This window comes from Cylas formicarius, unplaced genomic scaffold, assembly GCF_029955315.1.
Source record: "Cylas formicarius isolate icCylForm1 unplaced genomic scaffold, icCylForm1.1 PGA_scaffold_3__17_contigs__length_32017465, whole genome shotgun sequence".
Lineage (NCBI taxonomy): Eukaryota > Metazoa > Arthropoda > Insecta > Coleoptera > Brentidae > Cylas > Cylas formicarius.
The window spans coordinates 6,616,608-6,641,228 of NW_026844326.1; the positions used below are offsets into that span (position 1 = coordinate 6,616,608).

At 35.6% G+C, this 24,621-nt stretch overlaps 1 protein-coding gene and 1 long non-coding RNA gene across 3 annotated transcripts in view; one reads left to right on the plus strand and one right to left on the minus strand.

The window, feature by feature from the left end:
• Positions 1-4,890, plus strand: part of LOC132699071 (roundabout homolog 2-like) — a 573,699-nt gene extending 568,809 nt beyond the window's left edge. Inside the window, exon 8 of the mRNA XM_060665539.1 lies at positions 4,572-4,890. Coding sequence (XP_060521522.1) covers positions 4,572-4,889 — 318 coding nt within the window. The 3' untranslated portion in view covers position 4,890. The remainder of the gene's footprint in view (positions 1-4,571) is intronic.
• Positions 4-15,523, minus strand: LOC132699072 (uncharacterized). Of its 2 annotated transcripts, XR_009618469.1 has the most exons (5): positions 15,366-15,523; positions 14,560-14,666; positions 4,685-4,892; positions 2,562-4,636; positions 6-2,424 (listed from the first exon to the last, which is right to left on the minus strand). It is a non-coding gene; the product is annotated as an uncharacterized LOC132699072 (long non-coding RNA). The 2 variants fall into 2 exon arrangements; XR_009618470.1 differs by lacking the exons at positions 14,560-14,666; positions 15,366-15,523 and adding an exon at positions 7,672-9,447 and having other exon boundaries at positions 4-2,424.
• Between the last annotated feature and the right edge of the window lie 9,098 nt (positions 15,524-24,621).

Here is a 24,621-nt window from a genome sequence, read left to right on the forward strand (position 1 = left end):
TCGAAAAAACGTAATTAAGTCCTCTGACGGGAAAAAACGAAATGACTTTCCGAACAACCTTATATATAAGTAATATAATGTATAAGTATATATAAAGATATAATTTTCAATTTGAATTAAAACAGATAATGACCCCCGTTGCTAGGTGGCAACCTAATTTATAAACGGCGAATTGAATATCGGGAAGGTTGAGCGCTTACTGAGTATGTCACTATGTAGTGATAATTCACAACTGGCTTGCTTAAAGGTGTGTAAGCCAAATATTAAATCGATTAGATAAGCAAAATGTTTTTCTTACGTGCTAATTGTAGTAATCCACATTCGACACGTGTCAACTGAGAGCTACTTTTCTTTGTTAACAAATCCTTTATTTTCCATAATCTGATTTCGGTTTCATTTTAAATCGGCAAGGTGATATGATGAAAAGATTCCATTTCAATTATAATTGAAAAAAATATATATTGAAATGAAATATTGAAAAATATTTATAACATAGTCAAAACTGATCATAGAAAACAGAAGAACTCTTCAATATTTTCAGCACTCCAGGTATCTTGGCAGGGAAGGGTCACAATTAAAAAATCGCCTACTTAGTACATTTGGGCGCAAAATTTAAAGTTAATCAGGAAAACTTTGAAGATAAGTCGAAAAAGCAGAATAGGTACAAAAATTGACGTTTAATATAAAAAGTATTTGAAAACCATTGGTTCAACTTATCCTGGCTTTGCCCAGGTCCAGGGGCAATTTTTTGTTATTAAACCAAAATAAACCACAAGCGGGTGTGAAACATCGAATGACAATGGCAGAGTAGGTTCTCTAAATATGGACTACTGTAAGGACTTTTTTTAAATAAAAGTAAAGAAAGAATGAGAGTTAGTTTTTTATTCCAGTCACTAACCAAAACTTAACGAAATGAATAAAAATTAATTTTCAGAGAAATATTAAAACATTTTTTAAAAAGGTATGGTAATACGGATGACTAGTATTTAATATGGACCGAAATGATCAAATAAAATATTCTGCTTTTGTAAAACCTACTGTAATAACAATCATAACATAAATCAAAACTTATTTTTGGCTTATAACATTGACGGCTACTATAAAACTCGCCAGTTATTATTTATATAATATATTTTCTCCGCCAGTTATTTGTTTTCTCTTCTTAGGTGACTTTATCTCCAAAATTTCTTTTCCTCTTTTATTTCTTTTGGGATTTATTTCTTTTTCCTCTTAAAGGAATTATAATTATAGTTTGTAAGGCGAAGATGTCAAAAAAGCAGCCTTACTAGCTTTTCTTTCCCTGTTGAAGCAGTTGAAGGACTTGGAAGTAGATTTGGAATAAACATCTTGATTTGTCTGATTTTGTTTGGTACTACTGTTGCTGTACCTTCAATAAAATCATGAGCATCAAAAAGATGTGTGTGGATTAAGCAGATAAACCACTGTTGTTCGCAAGCCACTGAATTCTGCACACTGATTTTGAACATATGGACTTCCAAAAAAAAACTTGCTATGTCGTAATGAGGGATAGCTATAGCATTAACTAGCATCCATACACGGATTTCATCAGCCATATATTTTTTTAAAGGGCCCATTTTAGGGCTGGAGTGTGGCGGCGGTATTGACAGTAAGCGAACATTCTTTTTTTGTGCCAAATCAATTACGGGATATTACGGGTACGATTTGTGTGCTTCATCTAATATCAGAAGCGCAGGAGAAGTAGATAAAGGTTTGACAATTTCTAAAAAGTGTTTAAACCATTCAGCGAAAAGCTCTGTCTGTATCCAACCTGATGGATGCCAAGCGTGTATTGATCCAGCTGAAGCACCATTCATTATCAGTTGATGATCTTACTATCAAGGAAATATCATCATTGTAGGAACAAACGACCCACCTGCATTCTTAAAAATTATGCACGTCACTTGTTTAACTCCGTTCCGCAGAAGTGACTGCAGGTAGAGGTAAAATTTGTGGCATCTGATTAGGTAACACCGACATCCCGGTTTCAGCGATATTGTAAATATTCATTCAGGCAGATTAAAACCTTTTAATCACGAAATCGAGGTTCGTGTTGTATGGCGAAAGGATAAAGGGTTGCTTAAATTGATACGTACTGGCACTTGATAAGCAATTAACTTAATGGTGCGTCTACTCAAACCATACTCAGTTTGCTCCAGTAAGAATGTAATTTACCAACTTTGCTTCAACATCTTCTGGTAAAACGGCTCTCCGTGCAAGTTGCCCTAGAAGTAAATCTCTGTTTTTAGATAAACGAATGAATGACAATTTTGAAACATTAAAGGATCTTGCAGCTTTTAGATGCCCCATTCTATTCTCTTTAACGCCAAGAATAGCATTTTTCGTTGCTTCCCTATCCCAAGTTTGTTTAGAGGAAACTTTTTGCTTTTGCGATGAAGGTGTATTCTAAAATAAAAATACGGCTATTAATATGGACCACTTGGAAACTGATAAACTGATTAAATTAAAAAACAAGGCAATAATTTTCATAAATATTTAAAATCCTAATAAAGCGAAGATAAAAATCACTTACTTAGACTTACCGATAAAATCACAAAATGGTCGCCACCGAGTAAACCTGCTTAAGAACTACCGACGTTATGCAGGTGCAGAGACCAGATTTCGTTAAGTTCCTTGTTGTCATTGAAAAAAATCAGGGTTGTCTATGTCATCCACTTAGTCCATATTTAGAGAACCTACTCTGATGCCAGTGACCAACAACAGCACTGCAAGACCAACTGCATATATAAAAGTCACTACTCTAGAACTGCTCATATATTATCCACCATCTGTCGCCATACAGAATGTTATTATACTGGTCATGACCCATACGAGTACCCACATCACGCAACTAACCCAGTGAAAACTGCATCTCAATATGTTAATTCTAACCTAGAATATGGTTAAAAGAACTTAAAACTCAAAAAAATTTGAATTTGTAGAAGCCTTTACATTTTATAGGTTGGCGACTAGCTAGTTCTATTAACTATTGACACATTTAGGTTATAGAATTCTATTCTTCTTCATTCCTACCGCCGGTTGGTTTCTTTTTCTTTTTCTTCTGTGTAAATGAGATATGTTTGGGGTGTGTTTTAGACATAAAAGGCCATAGGTTTAGGTTTGGGTTTATTTCAGTATAATATATTTGTAGCAGGTCAAAACAGAATAAAAAATCCATATAAGGATAACAAAGCAATATAAGAATAAAAATATAAAACACCACATACACAGTACTGTGAAAACATTTTATTTTTAGTAGACGCTTGACAGCTCTCTTAAAAAAATTGTTACCAAGGCGTTTTATATGACAAGATAATTAATTGTAAAAGCTGAGGTTTAAAGAATTTGTAATTGTTTATTAAGACGTTATCATTATTATATTATAATATATTATGCATTACGCGTTGTGTAGTAATGTGTTTCAAACTGAACAGAATAACTTGATTTATTAGATTGAATATTCATTGGGCTATTGTATACGAAAGTGAAATGTAAAGTCTAGAAGAATTACAGGAATTTTTTTTAAGACGAAATCCTGACTGCATAACTAGATCCATCCCATACGCTCGTATCTTTCGAATACTAACATTAGAGAAAAGTAAAACATTTTATTTGGGTTCAAAAGCAAGTCATTTTCTGCAAACCAATTTCGCTTCCGCTCCTTAGCAATATGACTCGTCTAGAGACGAACTTTAGCAGTGTACACTGGATGGGCTTAATAAATTATGGAAGATAATTTATATAAGCGGGCCCAAAACCGATCCTTGCGGAACACCGTGATGCTGGGCTAAAAAAGAAGAGGTACAACCATCTACGCTTACTCTTTGATGACGATCAGTAAAATACGATTCGAAGCAAGATATGACGGACTCTGATAAACCAATAGTAGACAACTTTTTCAATAACAAGCTATGTGTCCTAAACAATCGCACTCATCGTTTTTATAGTTCACTTTCTGTATAAAAAAACCACTGGTCATTAGCAAAAAATTAAATTTTTTGCAAGTAGTAGTCTAACAGGAACTCCTTTCATTATAATTTCAAAATTGCCAAAAATAGGCAATATTGAAATAGGACGGCAGTTGTTTACATCATATTTACTGCCTTTTTTGAAATGTTGAATCACTTCTGCATACTGGAGACTAAGCAGGCGATAAGCAGAAGATATCTAAGCAAGACAAATTTTTTAAAGTTAAAATGATGGAAATTTTTGTCACAATAACTGTGATTGTTATTTAAATTTAGAAGGTCAATTGAGTTTAGATCTGAAAAAGAAATATTATACATTATATTATCTGAAATGCTAGTAATTTACTAATATAAAATCATTGCAGCCGCTTGACTTTATCTATTTATTCAAAAATTTATTATTCAAAAATTATTAGTCTTCAAGAATCCTTGCTTTCGATATATGAGTTAAAAATCAAATTATTGAATGCTAGTTTTTTATTGCAATGCTTTCTCGTTCGTGTTCCCTTAAATATTTTTATTGTTGATTTACCGGGGGCCTTCATTTAGTACTTGTATTAATCTGTATATTTTTGATTGCCGTAGATATGGAACCATTATTCGATGAACGACGGCGATGAATCTCCTTATCCGGCATCCAACGGCGGATACTACAATCGCAAAGTATACTCGGACTCGTATTTCGCTCCTACCCACACCTTGAAACGCAGCAAGAAGGATCAGAAGAAGTTTTCCCAGGAACACCCGCCAGATTTGGTATCGCCGTCTGGCCAGCCGGCGTACGCCCGGGTAGGACCTCCGAGCCTGTCCTGGAGGAACGGCGCGCCATCTTTAAGCAGCTTCACTCCTCACAAGTCGGTTTACCACGGATCCAGCCGCAGCGAGCCTGGCAACATGTTGTAGGAACTAGAACGTGATACGAAGTATTTACTAAGTTATTCAGACTTTTGTGATTAGGTTTTCCTCTCTAATAGTGATTAAATGTTTGTTGAGAAACGGGGTTGAAGTTCCGATACAATAAACAAAATGTGGGTAAAAATTGTCAGGACATAAATACCGCTTCAGTGTTGAAACTAAAAGAACTTTGAACTTCAATTACCTTTAGTTTTACTTAATTACAAAAGGCATCCTCGAGGCCCAAGGAATGACTGGAATAATCCGTAATTATTGATAGATTCCTTGAATGAGTTATAAACCATTTCAGATATTTTCAGTGCAAAATATTCCAAAATTCATAAAAGTTAAAAATGAACTCCCAAACTTATCTATAAGATTTTTTCATTATTAATTGTAATCTATATAAGCATCTAAATACTTTAAAGCTTTTCCTCCAGTTATATTGATGTCGAGTTAATTCCTTTACGTCTGGCCAATTTTTTAAATTCATAATTCGGAATAATAATGATGATAATGAATTTACTTCGTTTTAATAGATTAATAATTTAACAAATGTCTCTTGGTTATTGTAAAGTTTTTAAAACATTCTTGGTGTCTAAGGAACTAATCACTAACTAATCAACTCTCTAAGTTTGCTACCTGATTGTGCCATTTTAAGTGTTCACATATAAAAATCATCTATATAGAGTTGATTCCTCTACATCTTGCAATGTTTTTTAAATCGGAATTTAGAATAATATTGAAAATAATGAATTTAATTAACTTTAAATAACTAATAATTAATAATTATCATTAATAATTTGACAAATACACAATGCTTAATCTAAAAGGCATCCTCAATGCCTCAAAAATGACTTTAATACTGCCCTAAGCCATAATTATTAATAGATCCACGAGTTGTAGATTTTAGATACTTTCGGTGCAAGTTCATAAATTGACTATCCAACTTTGCTACCTAATTTTTCCACTTAAAATTTATATCTGTATAATCAACAAAATATTTTAAACATTTTCCTTTCTCGATTTTATTTTCTAACGCACAATTTTGCTTCGAAATTTTGCAGTTATAATGATGTAGAGTTTATTGCTCGATATCTGGCTAATTATTTGAATTCAGAATTCAATTAATAAAAAATAAATAAAATTGAAAAATGCGTCATGGTTATTCTAAAATTTTTATGTCTAGAGAATGACTGTGAATACTGCCGCCAACCATAATTATTAAAATATTCCACCCAGGAGTTATAAATGATTTTCTTAGAGAGTTTAAAAAATTATAGATTTCTATTTAAAATAAGCTGACACTGGCTTGTCGTATAAGTATAATAAGTTCTACCACCTTAAAATTTACGGGGATGGACCAACAATTTTGTTGTGGGGCGCATGTAAAGAAGCATACACCTAAAAGCATTTTTATATTTATTTCAATTTTTGGAAACTTGGAGTAAATATTTTTTTTAATCTGCAGAGAAAAAAATAAATTAAATATTAAAAAGCAATCAGATTTATTTAATAAAATTTATTATTTAATTACTTATATTAAATACTTATATGAAATCTGGTGATGTTGATGATGACGGCTTTCACCACGGTGATATACCTGTAAGGCTGAATAATTAAGTAAAGATAAAGGCAATGGCAGTCTACCTCATACCGTAATAACACCTTTATTGCCATAATATTGTCCATTTTCTGCGTAGTATCATTAGACCGAATTTAGATTCTGAATTGAAAACCAAAAGTTTGAAAAAAACTGTCGTAGCGATGTTTAGCTTACAGGATTCAGATTCGATTATTGCCTCAATTTTCCCGTAAGGAAATTTTTAATTTTGCAATAAATGCAATTTGGATATATTTTTTCTTTTACAGATTTTGGACAGGATAATTTCAAATTTAGCCTAACTGGGATCTCAGAAACTACAACATACATATATAACCTACAGAACATTAACATATTTAAGTCGGGATCAAAACTTTCAACAGTTCCTTAAGTATGGAATTCATATTTTTTTTAAATAATAAGTAATTCCTGAGATATCAGAAGAAAAACGCCCTCAAAACCACAACCATATTTTCCGTCGCTACTTTTTTTTCAGCTACACGACATTATTTCGCCTTTTGCCCATCAACTTAAATTTTTAAACGGGCTGATAGCATTTAATATTATTTTACGGTTTTTAAATCATAAATATTGAAAAATAATAACTTCACCTTAGTCGATCACGAAACATCAAATTTCACTTTTTCCGTTCTTTACATGAATGAATAGTTTCCCCACTGACAGCTGTTTTATAGTCTCGCTTGACTAATTTTTGAGATCCCAATGGTAGGCATCTGATTGGAACTACCCTGTATACAGACAAGAAGATAACTAGGCTAAAAAATGATTTTTTCTAAAAAAAATTGCATTGTTAACGGTACAAAAAAAATGAAAACAAAAGATTTTCTAAAGAGTAAAGTTGTCTTTTTTACACCTTAAACGCAAAATGGTACATACAAAAGTTATAAAATTATGTCCAATTATCTTTTTGTTTTTTTATCAATATGAGTCATTTTGGATTATAAATATTCACCGTTCTAAAGTCACATTTCGAATTTCAGTATTTTGGGAATGCCAAACTTATTTTGAAATCGGGCAAAAACTTTTATAAAGAATGAGTTTCCTCCATATCCTCCACATCTTAGTTTATTTGCTCTGTTGCTAAACAGAGCAAATAAACTTGGACTACTTATTCAAATAATTGGTATTCGAAGTACTGCAGTTCTGCTGCCAAATTTTTACTCATACCTGAGTATATTTCAAATGATGAAATCAATACCCTTTAAGATACTTCAGCCCCAGTTTACCTATTGTTGATAGTATTTCCATACCTAGCTAGACTAACTGATAAATATTTTCTATAAACCACTCGCTTTTAAATAAACAAAAGCGGTTCATAATATACGTAAAATGGCACAAAAACGATAGCATATTGTTATCAATTGAATAACCTGTAATTGCAAACAGAAATAGAACTGCCGCATTACTAATATCGCGCAAAAACAGTAGGCAATTATGGGAGGCAAAAACTACCTGAAAATTATCATTACGTGTATTTAGGGCTTTTGTATTAGTAGATATATTCGATGATAAATTTTAACCACACGCATCCATAGTCGTTTAAGTAATACTTAAGCACCACAATAGACCACCATACGTTCGGATCAGCCAGCTATCTCAAGTTTAATTAAAACTTCGCAGCAGTAAAATCCTATTTTTAGAGAAAAAAACTGTATATCTTCTAAAAATAGCTGTTAAACTATAAGGTCGTATTGTATATCCTCTAGTTGTAGGCCAAGACTGATAGAATCGATACTGTGCCATTTGCTACGTTGTTTTTTTAAATTCACATATTTTTGGTAGTCTCCTTTATAAAAGTAAGGTTTTAAATATCGGGTAATCTTGAACGGAGATTTCTGACTTTTTATTTTACGGTTTAAAAATGTAATTTTTTATCAACAAAAAAACACGTGATATTCATATATCGATATTTAAGCTAAATAAATTTTACATTAGACGAAATTGTAAAATCTCACATATCAGATAAGTTCTCTCATTAAATGATAATGGCAAATGAACTACAGCTGTACTTATAATCTTTATTTCATAATTAGGATAACTCCAAACTGATACAGTTTTAAGCTGTATTATTATTTTTCAGGACTTGTATATTGATAGTCCCTACTTATAGGATAGGTATGAGCGTACCCCTAAAGCGAATTGTAAAATATTGTATAAACTTTACGCCTAATTATACTGAGTAGACTTCGAATGTAAATTTTGTATGGACTTAATTACATTGATTTGCCCTGTATCTTTTAAGTCTTCCTTTGGACATGGTAATTTAAATCGTAGGTACCGTTGTGCTCATATTTTTATAAATAATGTGCCATCGACTATGTTAAACAGTGTATGTACAGTATTTAACAATAAAAAGTAAGATTTCTAAAACTGGAAGTGTATTATTCGCGTCCAAAACTGTTCGAGAGAACAAAAAAAAAATCAGGTAGCAGGGATCTGACAGAAATTGACAGTCGGATCGATCTTGTGATATCTCTAACAGCCTTAGACCACCCAGTGTAATTCGCTTACCATTTCAACAAGACATTAAGACAAAGAGAGATTCAGTCATAAAAATAATGTCAAGTTAATAATTTTTTTGTAATAATTTTCTTTGGATTTTTTAATTCACCTAAAACTCTCGCAAGAAAATTAAGCCCAAATTGTTTTAAAAAATATAAGAGACATAGTCTCTACAAGTATTTTAAAACTATATGCAAAAATATTTAACTTACAACTCTTGTATACAACATTTTGACTTTTCTTTGTCTCTATATACAATCTTTGGTAATGTTTACAAACAATCAAAACTAAAATATTATTAAGAGATGCTTAACCTACTTCGGTAATATTTCATTGGGCCTGGCGAAGTTGCTCGACAATACGTATTTAGGTATAACGTTTAAAGCCCGCTACTCACTATGCGAAAATGCGATTCGTAAGGCATTTCGTTAAAAAACGCGCATTGATGCCTCTTACTTACAATGCGTTGATGCATTTCAATAATGAGATTCGAAATTCGTCCATGGTGCACCCAGTCAGTCAGTGTTGCAATACATTCCCAGCTTCTGCTGGCTGCAGCACACTCGTGTTATCTAGTGATTTTGTAAAATAAGAAAAATAAGAGAATAAGAAGATGGTGAAAGCAGTCTCTATACAGAAACAGATCTCGGTAAGAACTAGTTTTATTATTTAAGCCATGTTACTAAACTAGATCATTGGGTTTTTGCGTCCTTAACTATAAATTGATAACAATAACGGGAATAAGACAAACAAAAACTTATATTTTTTCAAACGGGTCTCTAACCACAGACTGTCCAGAACTCGCAGGCTTATTGAAAATGTCTTTGGAATAATGGCATCGGTATTTCGCCTTTTCAGAACACCTATTATGCTCAATCCGGGAAGAGCAAATGTAAAAGTAAAAAACATGTGTACTTTTGCATATTTTTTTGCGGAGAAGTAGACGGAAATAGTGTTGCTGGATCATGGAGAAGTGATAATGAGGTAATGACATTATTTGAATTTGCAAACTATTTTTCGACAACAGGCCAAGTTTCGTGGCCAATATGGAAATGACACCACACCAATGCATAGGATTTTTCCTAAATAATATTTTTAGAAAATATTGTGCATTTATTACTGTGACGTTTTAAGTATTTTACAGCACCTTAACAGCAGACCTTCGCAGGACCGTGGTAAACCCATCCCAACAGGCATTTATTCTGCATTAAGTAGGTCTTTACCCGAGATGGACCGTAACGCATATTTGTAGAAACATGAGATTTTTATTTGAATTTATTTTATTTTATTAAGCATTGATGCTGCGGGGTATTTTCGAATAAGTAGAAGCGTTTATTTTAACTTTAGGTGATATGTATTGTTCTTAAAAGTTCAATCTAAATTGCAATATGTGCGTATACATTGCAGAGGTATTTTATGTACACCAATTTATTTTTAATGAATAATCATTAAGTATTTTTGTCATAACGAAAGAGCAGGCCATTAGCGAGGTGACACGTTTTGCATCTAAACCTAAAACAAGTATCCAGAGTACCAAAGATTATTAAGATTAATAGGACAAAACTTAATATTAATATCACCAGAAATCACAGATAACAGATATATCTTGTCATGGCATCACATCTGGAACTGAATTTAGGTTGGTGCTAAGGACAGAACACACATAGTACCTATTTCAATCAGTAGTGCTGATTATTCCGATAGTACAATGGATACTAATGGCAGAGACACACGAAGTATCCTGTCGCAAATTACTGTACTGGCACTGAAGGGCAGCAACACGCAGCAGTGCAATATACAACAGGTCATAATATACTGAAGGGCAGAACACACATGGTACCTATTTGAATCACTAGTGCTGATTGTTCCGATAGCGCAATGGATACTAATGGCAGAGACACACAAAGTATCCTGTCGCATACATTTGTATGTATGGAAGGTTACACAAATCGACATGAGATTGTTTCACAGCAATAACTAAATATTTATTATATGTATTGTGCTACTAACTATCAGTGTGCATAATAGGTTCTCCTCTGCACTTTATTCTTTGTAATGGTAATAATAATTATTATTATTATTTTCAAGTCTTTGCTCTAACATTTATAATGCGATCTTGTAGTTTGATTCTGTGACTTTTATTGATTAGGTCATTCGAGGGACCTCACCTTCAAGGTGCGCGCGTAAACAGTAGAATTTTTGTAGCGTATCCAATTTTCTGGTCATGGTATACTAGTAGAATACCCTTTATATGATAATAAACCTAAATTAAATAAGTACTGTCTTCTTGTACTTACCAATGTATCGAATGTTCGTTTCGGAGTGTATATCCCGCGAAGGAAAGCATCTAAGAGCGAATATAGAGGCGAGGTGGGGGTATATATATCGTCGAAACCTGCTCCGGATTTTTGACTACAGGCTACCTTTCTCCTATAGTTTCGATAGGTTTGTCCTGTTTAATTCGCCGTTATTGAAACCCATTTCTTTAGTAATATTTTTAAAAGTATCATAAGCAGATTCCATAAGCACGGATGTAACTATGTTTTTTAACAAATTTAAAACTAGTAACGCCTTTCCATTCCATTTTGAATAAAAATCGAAAGATGATGCGGTGCACTATGCAAAAATTCATGCATCATTGTATTAAATCGACGCCTCAACACATAGTGAGTAGCGGACTTAAATTACATTTCATTACAATACATTACAATTAAAACAATTTATAATAAAAGCTAAGTATTCAATAGGTCATTTATATCAGACAATCAGACAGGACGATCTCCATCGGTGTTCACGAATATCTCAGTAAAAAAGTACAAGGACGCTGATGTGACAGAGACTACTACTACTTAAGCCACGCATCTTCTTTTCTGTTTTTGTTGTCAAGTTTTTTACAAAAAGTAAAAAACTTGATCCGTTGAAGCAATTGATTGATTGCGTTAATGATGTTTTCAGTTTGGAGGCGACATTGATTTTCATTAATATAGCATTGTAGGAGTTTTTATTTCTCTTAATTATAACATTTTTACTTCGATATACGAATAGAACAGAATGTCAAAGTATTAATTCGATGATCTCTAGAACAGAATTGCCGCCTTAGGAAGAAAAATCACTACACTTAGCGAAGTTGTTGGTCCACAAGCAAAACTCATGGTCTGCTCAAGGTAATCATTATGGCCTAAATTTAAATATTATGTATTTTCTCCATCGTTTTACTGCAAAAGCTCTTGTAAAAAACCTACATAATAATGTTGTTTTACAACAGTAAATAAGACCAAATGGATGATGATGTTGGCGTTTGCCTGGATGTTGCGTTATTATTATTAACTGTTTGTAAGCGTGCCCACTTGCTGTGGAACACTGGATGTTGCCCTTGCCAACTCTGCGCACCGAATGAAACGTGGTTTCTGTTTACTTGCCGGTCGCCTACAGAACGTCAATACAAAGCGAAAAAGATAAATGATTGCCGACCGCATTTGGAACTACGGATTTAATGAGCAGTGCTAGTATAACTGTGAAAATATAGGAAAAGAAGTTGTTAATTGCCTTGGAGTGTAAAATATCTCTAGAAGTGGTAGAATGTTTAGGAGTACATACAGCTCTCCAGCTCTTGCAGATAACATTTCTTTTTACCTTTAATTAGGGCTCTGTTTAGTAGGTTTATAATTTTTTTAACATTGTCGGTGAACTATGGAGCTTAAGGTTTTGTTATACGTGAGTTTTTTTATACGTGATGCTTGTCAAGTATCTTTCAAATTTTATCTGTTTGAAATCTTATCCACAATTTTATTGATCTTATATATAGCCCAGTTTATCAACCGAAGATCCACTGAGAATTTCTGATTTTTAATTGTTTGAAGTTTCTCTGTGTGACAAACCAAGTGCATGTCTTATCAACATATAATTTAACCGTGCCAGTCCAACTTTTCCTACTTAAAATTACCGATATGTTTAGCACATAGTTCAACCTTTTTTCCATAACAAAATACCAAAAAAAAGCAATTATTCCCTTAATTTAAATACAGAAAGAAATCGGAGAGGTGTTTGTAAGATTTCTTTTATTGGAAACCTCATCTCTTCTTTTTAAGTTTTGATTTGGTCCATGAATTTCGGGATACCTGGTATAATTAGAATTATTATTGGTTGACTAGGGACACGGTATAAGTGTTCTGTGAATTCGATCTAAATAATAATCTTCCAGAAAATGGGCGAAGATGCTATAATTATACACAAATTATTACAAGACGGACTTGAAAATGCGGCAACAGTGCGTGATTTATATTTTCTAGCAAATTCTCATTCAATTTGGCAATTTCCTATTTCAACTTGACATTCATGATGTTTTTTTCACAGAGCATCTATAGATCCGGATTTGGATGAGTTAATAATACATTGTCATGAAAGAAAGGAGTGGCTGATGTTTGAATCCGAAAGGAAATACACATCCGAACTGCAAGATTGAACAAGGAGAAACAGACTTATAGAAAGATGTGGGGTAAATCAAGACAAACCAACATAACTAGTAATACATTGTTTCATTTTATATAGGTATAGAATTTTTGCAAAATAATTTTAATTTTATTATGCATAGACCTTATATAAAGCGCTTTTCACTTCTTGATCTCGCGCACCCTGTATGAAGGACGAAAACTGTAAATACGAAAATTGCAGACCAGGACACAGCTTACAATACTAAAGTATCCCATCGTTTACAATTTTTTATTTACGGCGAATATTTTACCCACGAAAAGGGGAATTTTCAAGGCCTCTTACATTTTTTGTCCATTACAAACACACATCCTGTATATATAAAACATGAACTTTTCCATTAGAGATAACTGGTTTTCGAGAAAATATTTTTTATTCTGAAACCATGAAGTACGTCGTAATAGCTAATGACGTCATCGCGTCTAGATTGAGCGCGAGAAATAGCGATTTCACATGGATTTTTTGATTTTTAATTCACAGTTAAAAAATCTTAATATTATTAATAATGTATGCTTAAAATAAAAGTTGTAATAGTTTTCAAGAAAATAATTTTGTTCTGGAAGACAAAATAATCCAAAAAAACTTTTTATTGCGCCAAACTTGTAATATTTGGTGATTTTGGCACGGACTTCTACTTCCCTGACGAATCTAAAGACGATAGCCGCAAATTCTAGACACCAAATGCATGTTTTTGTATAGCACGCAATATCAAATATATACATATACACATATATTAATGGAAAATCCAATACATGTACAAGAAACTGACAATTGAAACTTAGTCTTCTAATTATGGCTAATTTTCATTAAAAGAAAAACCCGTTTTTTATATGTTTGGACATTACCGACGCACCCTGTACATTAAACAAATCATTAAGAAAAAGATGTTTGACCCAGATAATTTTTCAAGAAATGATTTTTTTTCTTCGACCTTTGGAAATGTGGTTTTTAAATTTTAAAAAATACTTCTCGACCCTCCAACTCCGAGAGTATCTACAGTCATGGAATTAAACTCTATACTTGTGTCAAATTTCAAGTCGATCGCTTTAAATTTCGGACACTTACTTTGTTTCTTAGCGATATACGAAAATCAGAAGAAAGTCGCGAAAAAAAAAAGATGGAAGCCACTATTCGATCGCCGCCGTTTCCTATAGGCTTAGATGTCTCGTGGGCTGTAAAAAAGGAGCCAAATTTCAGTACCCTATCTCAAACCGTTTGGAAATTATGGGCATTTTTATGTAGCCGATACAGAGAACAGAGAACGGAGAACAGACAGAAACTGATTAGGCTTCAACGTCGCGTGGCTGTCCACGGCAGTTTTTTATCATCGAATACCTTTTCTTTTATATAAATGGTACCCGTTCCGGGCCAAACGGGTCCTATTTAAAATGGCCTTGCGTGAAGTGAAGTGTCTAAGAATGTTCAAGCTCACCGAACTCGATTCGGAAAATGGTTCCGTTCCCATACTTGCGTACACGTGGCGCCCAATCGATCACACGTTAATCCTAACTCGAGCCACACGAACAAATTTTCCAAGTCACAATTTGCCCGCAAGGATCAAGTCAGTCGCAACGTTAGAAAATGCGAGGGCACTTCCGTGACTATCGGGTTGAGAAAAACCAAAACTACCCGCGAATTTTATAAACGTGTGCAGCAACACCACTTCGAGTACCTATTGTTCGATACGGCGCATAATACCGGGCTCAAATCGTTTGTTTTTTTATCGACACTTTTATTTGAAAACTTAAAATAAAATTTTTATATCTATGCGTTGGCCGGATAAAATCAATTGTGACGCCGCTTTATCAATAGCGCTGATAAGCGCGTAGAACGTATAGAAATTTACTAATAATTTGTCAAAAGAGACTCACCTTAGAAGCAATGCATTCGACAAGTGCTTGGTTGAAAATGTTTAGCAATTTGCAATCGCCCGAGCAGTTCGCTTATTCGATACGGAAAAATAGGTTCATTATTTTACTTTTTCAAATGCCCCCGTCTTACTCTAACGACGCCCGTTCGCGTACGTCGAATAAGGACGGGGGTAAAAATTAAATTGTTAAAAACGCCGAGTATGTCATACCGTAACATTCACTACGTTGATAAAGAGGCATTATCAATATTCCATGAGATAATACCCAAATTAGTCGTGTCTTACCGTTAGGTAATATAAAGTATTTTTTAAACGTGAGCGGACCTGGAAAACGCTCTTATCGCACCACGGCTACTAGGTGGTATCATTACTACACCGTAAACCAAATGAAATTTATATAAATTGAACTGAGCTGGCTTTTACTTGATGGAAATGCATTTCGAGCCATTAAATAAGAACAAAAAATGTTCAGATTTTCACAGATGTTTCGGCAACACCGTGCCTATATCAATTAGAAATTAGGACGATATTCCGACACCTATATATATATAGACAGGTAGTAATAGACTGGTAATTAAATCTACAGGGTTATAAATCAAAGTGTCACAAAGAAGACACATTCCAATCCAGTTGGTTATTAAGAAATAGATTCGAATATCTCGTTTTGTTAATCTGCATAGCTTCCAACAAATTCATTTTTTTGCTTTTTGATCTACTATGTAAAATATCAAAATTATTGTCAACCTCCGATCTAATTTTTTATTTTTATACGCTCCGTAATGTTCTTTAACACTCATGAAACCGGACATAAAATGTTATTCGATAAAACTAAAATTCTTGCATGTAATCAGCTCTTCTACCAACGAAAAATCCCAGAGTCCATAGAAATCTATAAACAACCTAACCTTAATCGCGACTCAGGTCTCTACCTGGCAGACGGGGTTTATACCTCTCATTAGCGCCCCTCTCAAACAATATATTAGCAGGTACAGAGAAAAATATTAGCCAGTTTCAGTCAAGCTCCGAAGAAGCCAACAGGATGATTGGCGAAACGTTAGCAATTTCGACTCAGCCAAAAACCGACGCAGGAGGAATCCAGAAATTTTGTAAAAAGTATTACAGTAGCCTGGGGAAGTTTCTTAAAAAAAAATCTTTTACTTTTAGGATGTTTATGTATGATATTTTCCATGAAAATTTCTGAAAGTAGTGGACGAATTGGGTTTCCCTTTGGCAACATAAAATAAAATAAAATAGACCATTAAATTCAAAACAATTTTAAATTAAACTATCTAAGAAATCTTGTTTTATGATAGGGTTGACTGGTCTCTGACTATTATGTGTATTACGTCAATCGGTGGAATGCTAGGAAAAAGATTTTGGACGTCAAAGGAAACTAGAATTGCCTTAGTATTTAATGTAATATATTTAACCTTATTGATCAGTGCTAACGAATTTTTGATAACATATCTAGGTTTAAAGGCAATATAATATTCTAAAATTTTTATTAATCTCGTTGAGAGTTGAACTGATGGTGCTGTTACAAAAGAAACTACGACCTTAATTGGCATATCCTGTTGTTGTAATTTAATTAAAGAATATAATTTTGTAGAATCATTAAAAAGTGATGATCTGAAATTTTATTTTTGATTTGTTTGTGATATAACTCGGTGGGATTATATTGTGTACTTTGGTATATGTCTGGTATAGGACAAGACAAGAGACAAGTCAACCCTATCATAAAACAAACAACATTGTTTAGACCAAAATTATTTTAGACTTTATGGTCAATTTTATATTGCTAAAGAAGGATTAATTATGGAAAAACCACTTAGCCTTGTTTTAAACATATACCAAAGTATACAATAGGGTCCCACAGAATTATATGAAGAATTATGCCTCCTCAACCTCGAAAATTATATTCTTTAATTACATTACACAAAATAATTAGGTCTTTGGTTTTTCTTTATCTAACCAGAACAACACTGATTAGATGGTTTAATAGTTATTGTGAATTTAGTGGTCAATTTATATTGCCAACGAAGGATTATTTATGGGAAACCCACTTAGTCCACTACTTTCAGAAATTTTCTTGGAAAATTTAGAAAATATCATACATAAATATCCTCCAAGTAGAATATTTCTTTGGTAGTATAGATACGTAGATGATGTTTTTTGCTTGTTTTACTGGAACGGAAAGACTACAGTTCTTTTTGAATCAAATTAACTCCATATATAACCGCATAAAATTTACCATAGGTAACTCTTTAAACTTTCTGTACTTAACTATAACTAAATTACAAAACAAATTAGATTTTTTGATTTACCATAAACCCTTAAGTGGACATAGAAATACATAATAATACAAATCACCCTCACTCACATACACACGCAGGAACCAGATGGAAGGGCGGCACAAAGAAGTATTACCTGGTGGCGGCATTAGACATCAAAAACGCCATCAATTCCGCAAAATGGAACTGCCAGCTCTTCAAGAGAAAAGCGTTCCAGAGTATTTATGTAGGATAGTGGACAACTACTTCACCATTAGAGTTCTCAAATACGACACGAAGAATGGTCCAAAAGAGTACGACATTACCGGGGGTCTTCCATAAGGTTCTGTTCTTGGTCCACTTCTGTGGAATATCGATGGATGTGGATAACGATGGACTGGTAAGACTGAAACTGCCAAGAAATGTTAAACTAGTAGCGTATGTAGATGATGTAGCCGTAGTGATCGTCGCAAAACATCTTGACGAAATAAACCATATGTTCGACATAACCTTTGACAAAGTCAACCAATGGATCAACGAAATGAATCTCCAACTGGCGAAACACAAGACTGAGACAGTGCTTATTACCAGCAGAAAAGCAGTAGAGACCATCAAGCTGAAATTCGGTACACATGAAATAACATCACAACCGTATATCCGATATTTGGGAGTGAGCTTGATGCTCGACTCAACTTCAAACAACAGGTGGAACACGTCAGTGCCAAAGCATCAGTAGTAAGAGCTAGTGTCGCACGACTGAGGCCTAACGTCGGCGGCCCAAAGCAGAGCAGAAGACTACTACTATCATCAGTTGTCACATCGGTGCTTACTTATGGAATATCCATTTGGGCAGACGCGTTGGAGCTGCAAGAGTCATGGAGAAAGCCTGGACCAGTATATCGTCTAAGTGCTGTAAGAGTAGCCAGCGCCTTCCGCACTATATCGGAAGAAGCAGTGTGTGTCATTTCCGGAACTTTGCCACTCAGAATTCTAGTTGAGGAAAGACGGAACCTTTACCAACGAAAGAGGTCAACCACACTAAGTGCCGAGGAACTTAAAGCTGAAGAACGACAGACCAGCATCACACGATGGCAATCGCAATGGGATGCCGCAACAAACGGAAGATGGACATACCGTCTCATACCAAAGATCGACGTTTGGCTGAACCGGAGTCATGGCGAGGCCAACTATTATCTGACGCAGATGTTGTCAGGACATGGATGCTTTCGGACGTATCTTCATCGCTTCAAGCATGATGATTCACCGAAGTGTCAGTCCTGCCCAGGAATCAGTGAAGACGCGGAACACGTCTTCTTTGAGTGCCCACGATTTGATCCACAACGAGACGAGCTGGAGATGAACTTGAAGAAGAACATTCAACCAGAGACAATAGTAGAAGCAATGCTGTCCTCAGAAGCTGCCTGGAACGCAATTAATTCGTTTGTCACGGAAGTCCTTACGAAACTACGTTCCATTGAAAGGAGAAGAACAAATGTCCACTAGAAGAAAGATGAAGATATAAAATCTTAGGTACCAAAAGGAAGAGCACCAGCTAATTCCTCCCTCTGCGATGTAATGCTTAAAAGGCGGGTCCGCGGGGGATGAGAGGATAGAAGATAAGAGGTTTTAGGGTTTAGTGAGTAGGGGCACTAGAGCCGAGTTTTTATTATAACTCAGTGTCGTGTGTCGAGTCTCACATATCCAAACATCTATGCCTGGAATCCGTAAAAAGGATTCCAACCTCTTAAACACACACACACACACACACACACACACACACACACACACACACACACACACACACACACACACACACACACACACATTGGCTTTTTGGTCTTTTATTCTTTCATCCATTACTTAATATACCACTTCTAAGAGAAATTTTTGAAAAAGAATTAAATATTATAAAACAAATGGTCTTTAACAATGATTATAGATAGAATATAATTAAAAACGCTTTCAAATAACAACAACAAATAAGTAACAAAATATATAGGAGAACCTAGCAAGAAAGTTTTGAAACATCTATCTAAATTCGGTCTTAAGATTGATTTTGAAAAACACCATAAGAAAATTTTTAAAAAACAATAAAACTAAATCACGCAAAACTCCAAACTCCCGGAGCCTACAAGAAAATTTATATCGGACAACCAGGTAGAACATTTAAGAAACGCATTAACATAAAAGAGCATATAAAAATAAAAGTTCGAATTATAACTATGCCATTCATTTCAATTCAGAAATACACAAGTTTAACGATAATTTGGATATTTAACATAATGTCCCAGCTTCCACAGCGAGGTATTCTGTTTTTCTTATATTAATTTCTAATCCCCAGGCTTGACATTCCTCTTGTCATATAAACTGCTTCCTTAATATCCGTGACCATAACCTCCTCGTCGTCAGGAAACAGTAACTTCTATAGAGTCACTAGAGCCTAATTGAATCCCCATATTTCTTCTGATATTGAAAATGCATGCGATAGGAAGTTGATGTCAACATTTACTTTTTGACCTACCCCGGACGTGTGCGAGCATTTTTCTTGAATCCAATACCTAATTTTTGAATGCGTTTGTTTCATATTTTAGGGCAATAATTTATTTAATATTTTATAAATTAATATCATGATGTTATGTGGTCTACATGTACGTGTACATGTACCTTGGTTGACGCTCAAAACTTAAGTAGAATAAAACATTATACATCCTAATATGATAATTAGTACCTTCTTTTCTTCTTTTTGTAATTGTCTGTTTCATTAATTAAATATAATAAACTATTTGAAACACGTGGTAAAATGTTTAATTCTTTGGCAATTTTGTCTGTTGCACCCTCGTAATTTTTGGCAGAAAGTCAAATTGTTATCTATTTTAAAGACATCTAAAGACCCTATCCATAACTTCATTGTATATCTTAACATCGGACGTTGCCCCAAAGTTTATTGCATAGTTTTTATTTAAAAAAAATAATTTTCACTATACAGCTCATACCAAATAAACTCTTAGTCACCTCACGCCATCGATGCCGCGATTTCCGAAAACCAATATCGCCAATCACAGAAATATTCGGCCCAGGACTGACTTAACTGCAATTTAAATTTCCCGCTCGAGATTCAGTTGGTGGAACTGCTTTAACAAACGCCAAGTTGCCAAATCGATTTCTTGTATTACGAGTTCTTGATTTAGTTGAATTTTGTGCTATTTTTACCTTCAAAACTTATACTCGCCGAGTTTGCGGTCGAAAATTGATTTTTTTAAAATCAGTTTGTAGTGAAAAATCTACAACATTTGCAAACAACGCATCGCATCCTTGTCACAATATTTCCAAGGACAAAGCGATAATAGTGGTCCTTTATGTCCCTTAAATGTTGTTATGGAGGTTGATTTACAAAATGTTGGTGTGCAACTTGGAGATTTCAATTTAATCCACATTTTCTCTCTGATAGTTTTTTTTTATAATAATTTACAAAAGAGCAAATGAAATCAAATTGTTAATCAGTTTCAAGCTTGCAAACATTGATTATAGTGTAAGTAACAAATGTTTACATGGTCAAATATAAAATACTTCCGTTAAAGAATTAGAATGAATCTGAAAATTGGACACCTAAATGAAAAATCTTCATGTGCACACTTAAATTAATATTATTGTCGGATAAATTCGATATTCTCTGTTTGAGTGAAATATGACTTAACTCCACTATTCATGGCGGATATTGTTGTTGATGAATATTCTGTGTTTACTAGAGGAGACAGAGGAGGAAGAAATAAGGCATGGAGGAGTCGAATTTTATATAAGGGACGATCTTAAGTGTTCGTATATCGAGCACATTGAAACTGTAGCAGCTTTATAGATGTATGTAAAAGTAAAACGCTCAAAGAACATTTGTATGGGCTTCCAACTCAATATAAGTCTGATTGATTTTTCCGGATTCAACTCGTTTTACTTGAATGAATCTTTTAAGCACTGTTGGTTTAAAACAAATCGTTAACTTTCCTACCAGAGTATCTGCAAATAGCATTTCGTTACTGGACTGTATCAGGGTTTCTGAAGACTATCACTTTCTTGATTGTGACTCACGCTGCCGGATGTATCTGACTATGATATGTTTTTTCTTATATGCAAGTTCTAATGACATCAATGTAGAAATATGTTCGATATTTAAAATGTTAATGATTCTTGAAGGAATATTTTATGCATGTTACTCGATGTTCAAGCTCCAACTAAAAAAAAGTGTCTAAAAACAGGTACAAGCCGTGGATAACGGAAGTGATCAAGATTCTTATAGTAGAAAGAAATAAACTATTTAGAAAATATAAAACAACTAAAAGTAAAGATTGTTTCAAGCAGTTGCGGAACCAACTCAGCCAGAAACCCAGGAATAAGACAAAGCACTACACACCCGAATCTTCGAAAAATGCTGATAAAATTAATGATTACTGTAGTTCCTCCGTTTATGGTCTGCCATTCAACAGCAATTGCGGTCTGTGTTTTAAGGAGGTTGGCGGGAGTAACTATGACTCTCTTTTTGGCTGAGGAGAAGTAGTTGCTCGCAAAGTGTAGCTGCTTGTTAAGCGACCGCTTGTTTGGGGGCGCGCGAAGCTCTGATCAAGCACCTTCCGCAGTCCAAGTCGTTTGAGGTGTGGGGCCGTTCTGTACTAGTATCCGAGACTTGGACTCCCCCTCTCTTGTAAGTTCTGCTATGACATTGTTGGAGTCGCTTGAGGTGTCAGTTTCTGGCTAGTATCCGAGACTCCTTCTCCCCCATGCAAGTGCCAACCCCCCCCTCCTCGTGGTAACTGCTGGACACCGGTCTTGATCACTGATGACGAAGTGGGGCTCTGGCTATGCAGGCGGCGGGCGTAAGGCTCGAGTGTGGTCTAGCCACCCGCTGCTTCCGCTAGGCGTTCAAGTCCCAAGGATAGCCACCAGGGTAGGGGTTAGTGTGAGAGGCTGATTTAGCTACGCTTGAAAGCATCTGAGGAGGTCAACCAGGCCTTGTTCAGCGGACTCGGTTCTGGTCCCTCTTGAAGGTGTGAGTATAACTCGTCAGTGCGGTCAGGTGGCACATCCGTATATTGAAGCACTAGTCCTGGCCTCGCCAACCAACACCATGGCCGTTCTGAAATGGAAACCTACCGATCGGTAGGCGGAACTATGCGCGGAACAACCCCCCAATGGGAGAACGGCGTCTGGACGGTGTACGCTTATGGGCAATGAACGGTGGGGGGGGGGGGGCTTGCCAGGCCAGCCTCGTCCGTCCAAAACTTGTGCAGGCACCAAACCTCATGATAAAGCCACGGATGGACTTTCCTGGGGGGGCGGGGGCGCTGTCCTCCCCTATTGCTACGACTGGTCGAACGGAGGAACCCGCAAGCGGATCTACGAACCCGACCCAGCGGCGGGTGGGTGGCCCTCTGACAAGATCGAAGTGGGTGCACTGTTGCTAGTGGACGTTCGCAGCTGAGGCCTGACACCGCAAGACCAAGTGGGTCTAGTAACGCGGTCGAACATGGCCGCGCTGTAGTCCTGTGTACGACGACCTATGCCGATCCCAACGGCATAGCCGGACCGACGCGGGCAGATGAATTTCTCTGTCCACTATGCGGTCGATCCTTTACCACCAAAACCGGACTGGGAGTGCATCGGAGGCGGGCACATGAGGACGAGTTTAACGAGTGGCTCAAAGCGCCCAGCGTCAAAGTACGCTGGCAGCGCGAGGAACTCGAGATCATGGTGGTCTTGGAGGAGGAGGCAATACAGAAGGGGGAACCCTTCTTGAACCTCTACCTACTCGACAAAATGTCAGGGCGTTCGCAGGAAGCCATTAAAGGCGTTCGGCGGCGTCAAGACTACAAAGCCATGGTTGGTGAAAGGCTTGCGGAGCTTCGTGCGAAGCAGCCGATCCCAACATTACGCTCAACATCGAACTTGAGTTCTGACGGCCAAGGTCAACGCCCGCAGTCAGTTGCTGACTGTAGTAGTGCCTCGTTCTCCCATGGATCCGCCCCGACCACCCCCAATAGTCTGGCGATGAGTGATCGTGAAGCTGCGGGCAGAGCGGAGGATCCACTGAGGGCTAAAGTGAGGGAGCTTGCGGATGGGCTGTTCGATACGGACACCTATTCCTGTAATCTTCTACTCACGGCGGCCCGAAGGGCCTTGGAGAGAACACCGATTCTGCACCTGCTGACGGAATGGCTACAACGTTGTTTTCCAACTCTGTAACGAAATTTATTTATATAATTTTAATTAAACATCAGATTTATCGGTTTCCGTACCGCTTGTGACGTGTTTGCGAGTGACGTACACAATCACTTCCCGGCACAACAGTAAGTAGGTCAACCTCTATTCTGAGATGCATTGTTCTCTCGGAACTAACCTTTTAGGACGTTACGGATATAAAACGGATTTGAGGTCGAACTGAAAATCTCTTTTTCTTTTGAAACGGGTTCGAATTAAGATCAGGGGAGAGATTTTTGGCGATTAGAAGAGGGCACATCGTGGTCTTGGTATTTTATAATGGTGATGTATTTGATTTTATATTGTTAATTTTGTTTGGTAAGGTTAAAATTCCTTTAAACGTTTAATTTTTCAGTTTGCAACAAATAATTTCTTTTATTTTACGGGTTATGCCATAAGGCACATTTTCTTTGATTGTCATTTTTGGGTTATTTGTGAAATGATAACCTCTTTTTATTTTCAAATGTGTTAGCCATCGACAGTTAAAAGTATAAATTTTGAATTTATATATTGAGTAAGTTTCTGGTGCACGATATATTTTATGTTGTTTACCCACCAATCGCGATACATATCTTGTGTGTGTTGTATTGCCTTCCTGCTGCAACACGCGGTATCTTTCTAATGTCGAGGCTTTGGGCCTCTTTCTCCCTTTATTGTGCACGATATATTTTTGCTTGCCTACCAATCGTGATACGTATCTTGTGTGTTGTATCGCTTTCATGCTGCAACACGTGCTATTTTTTT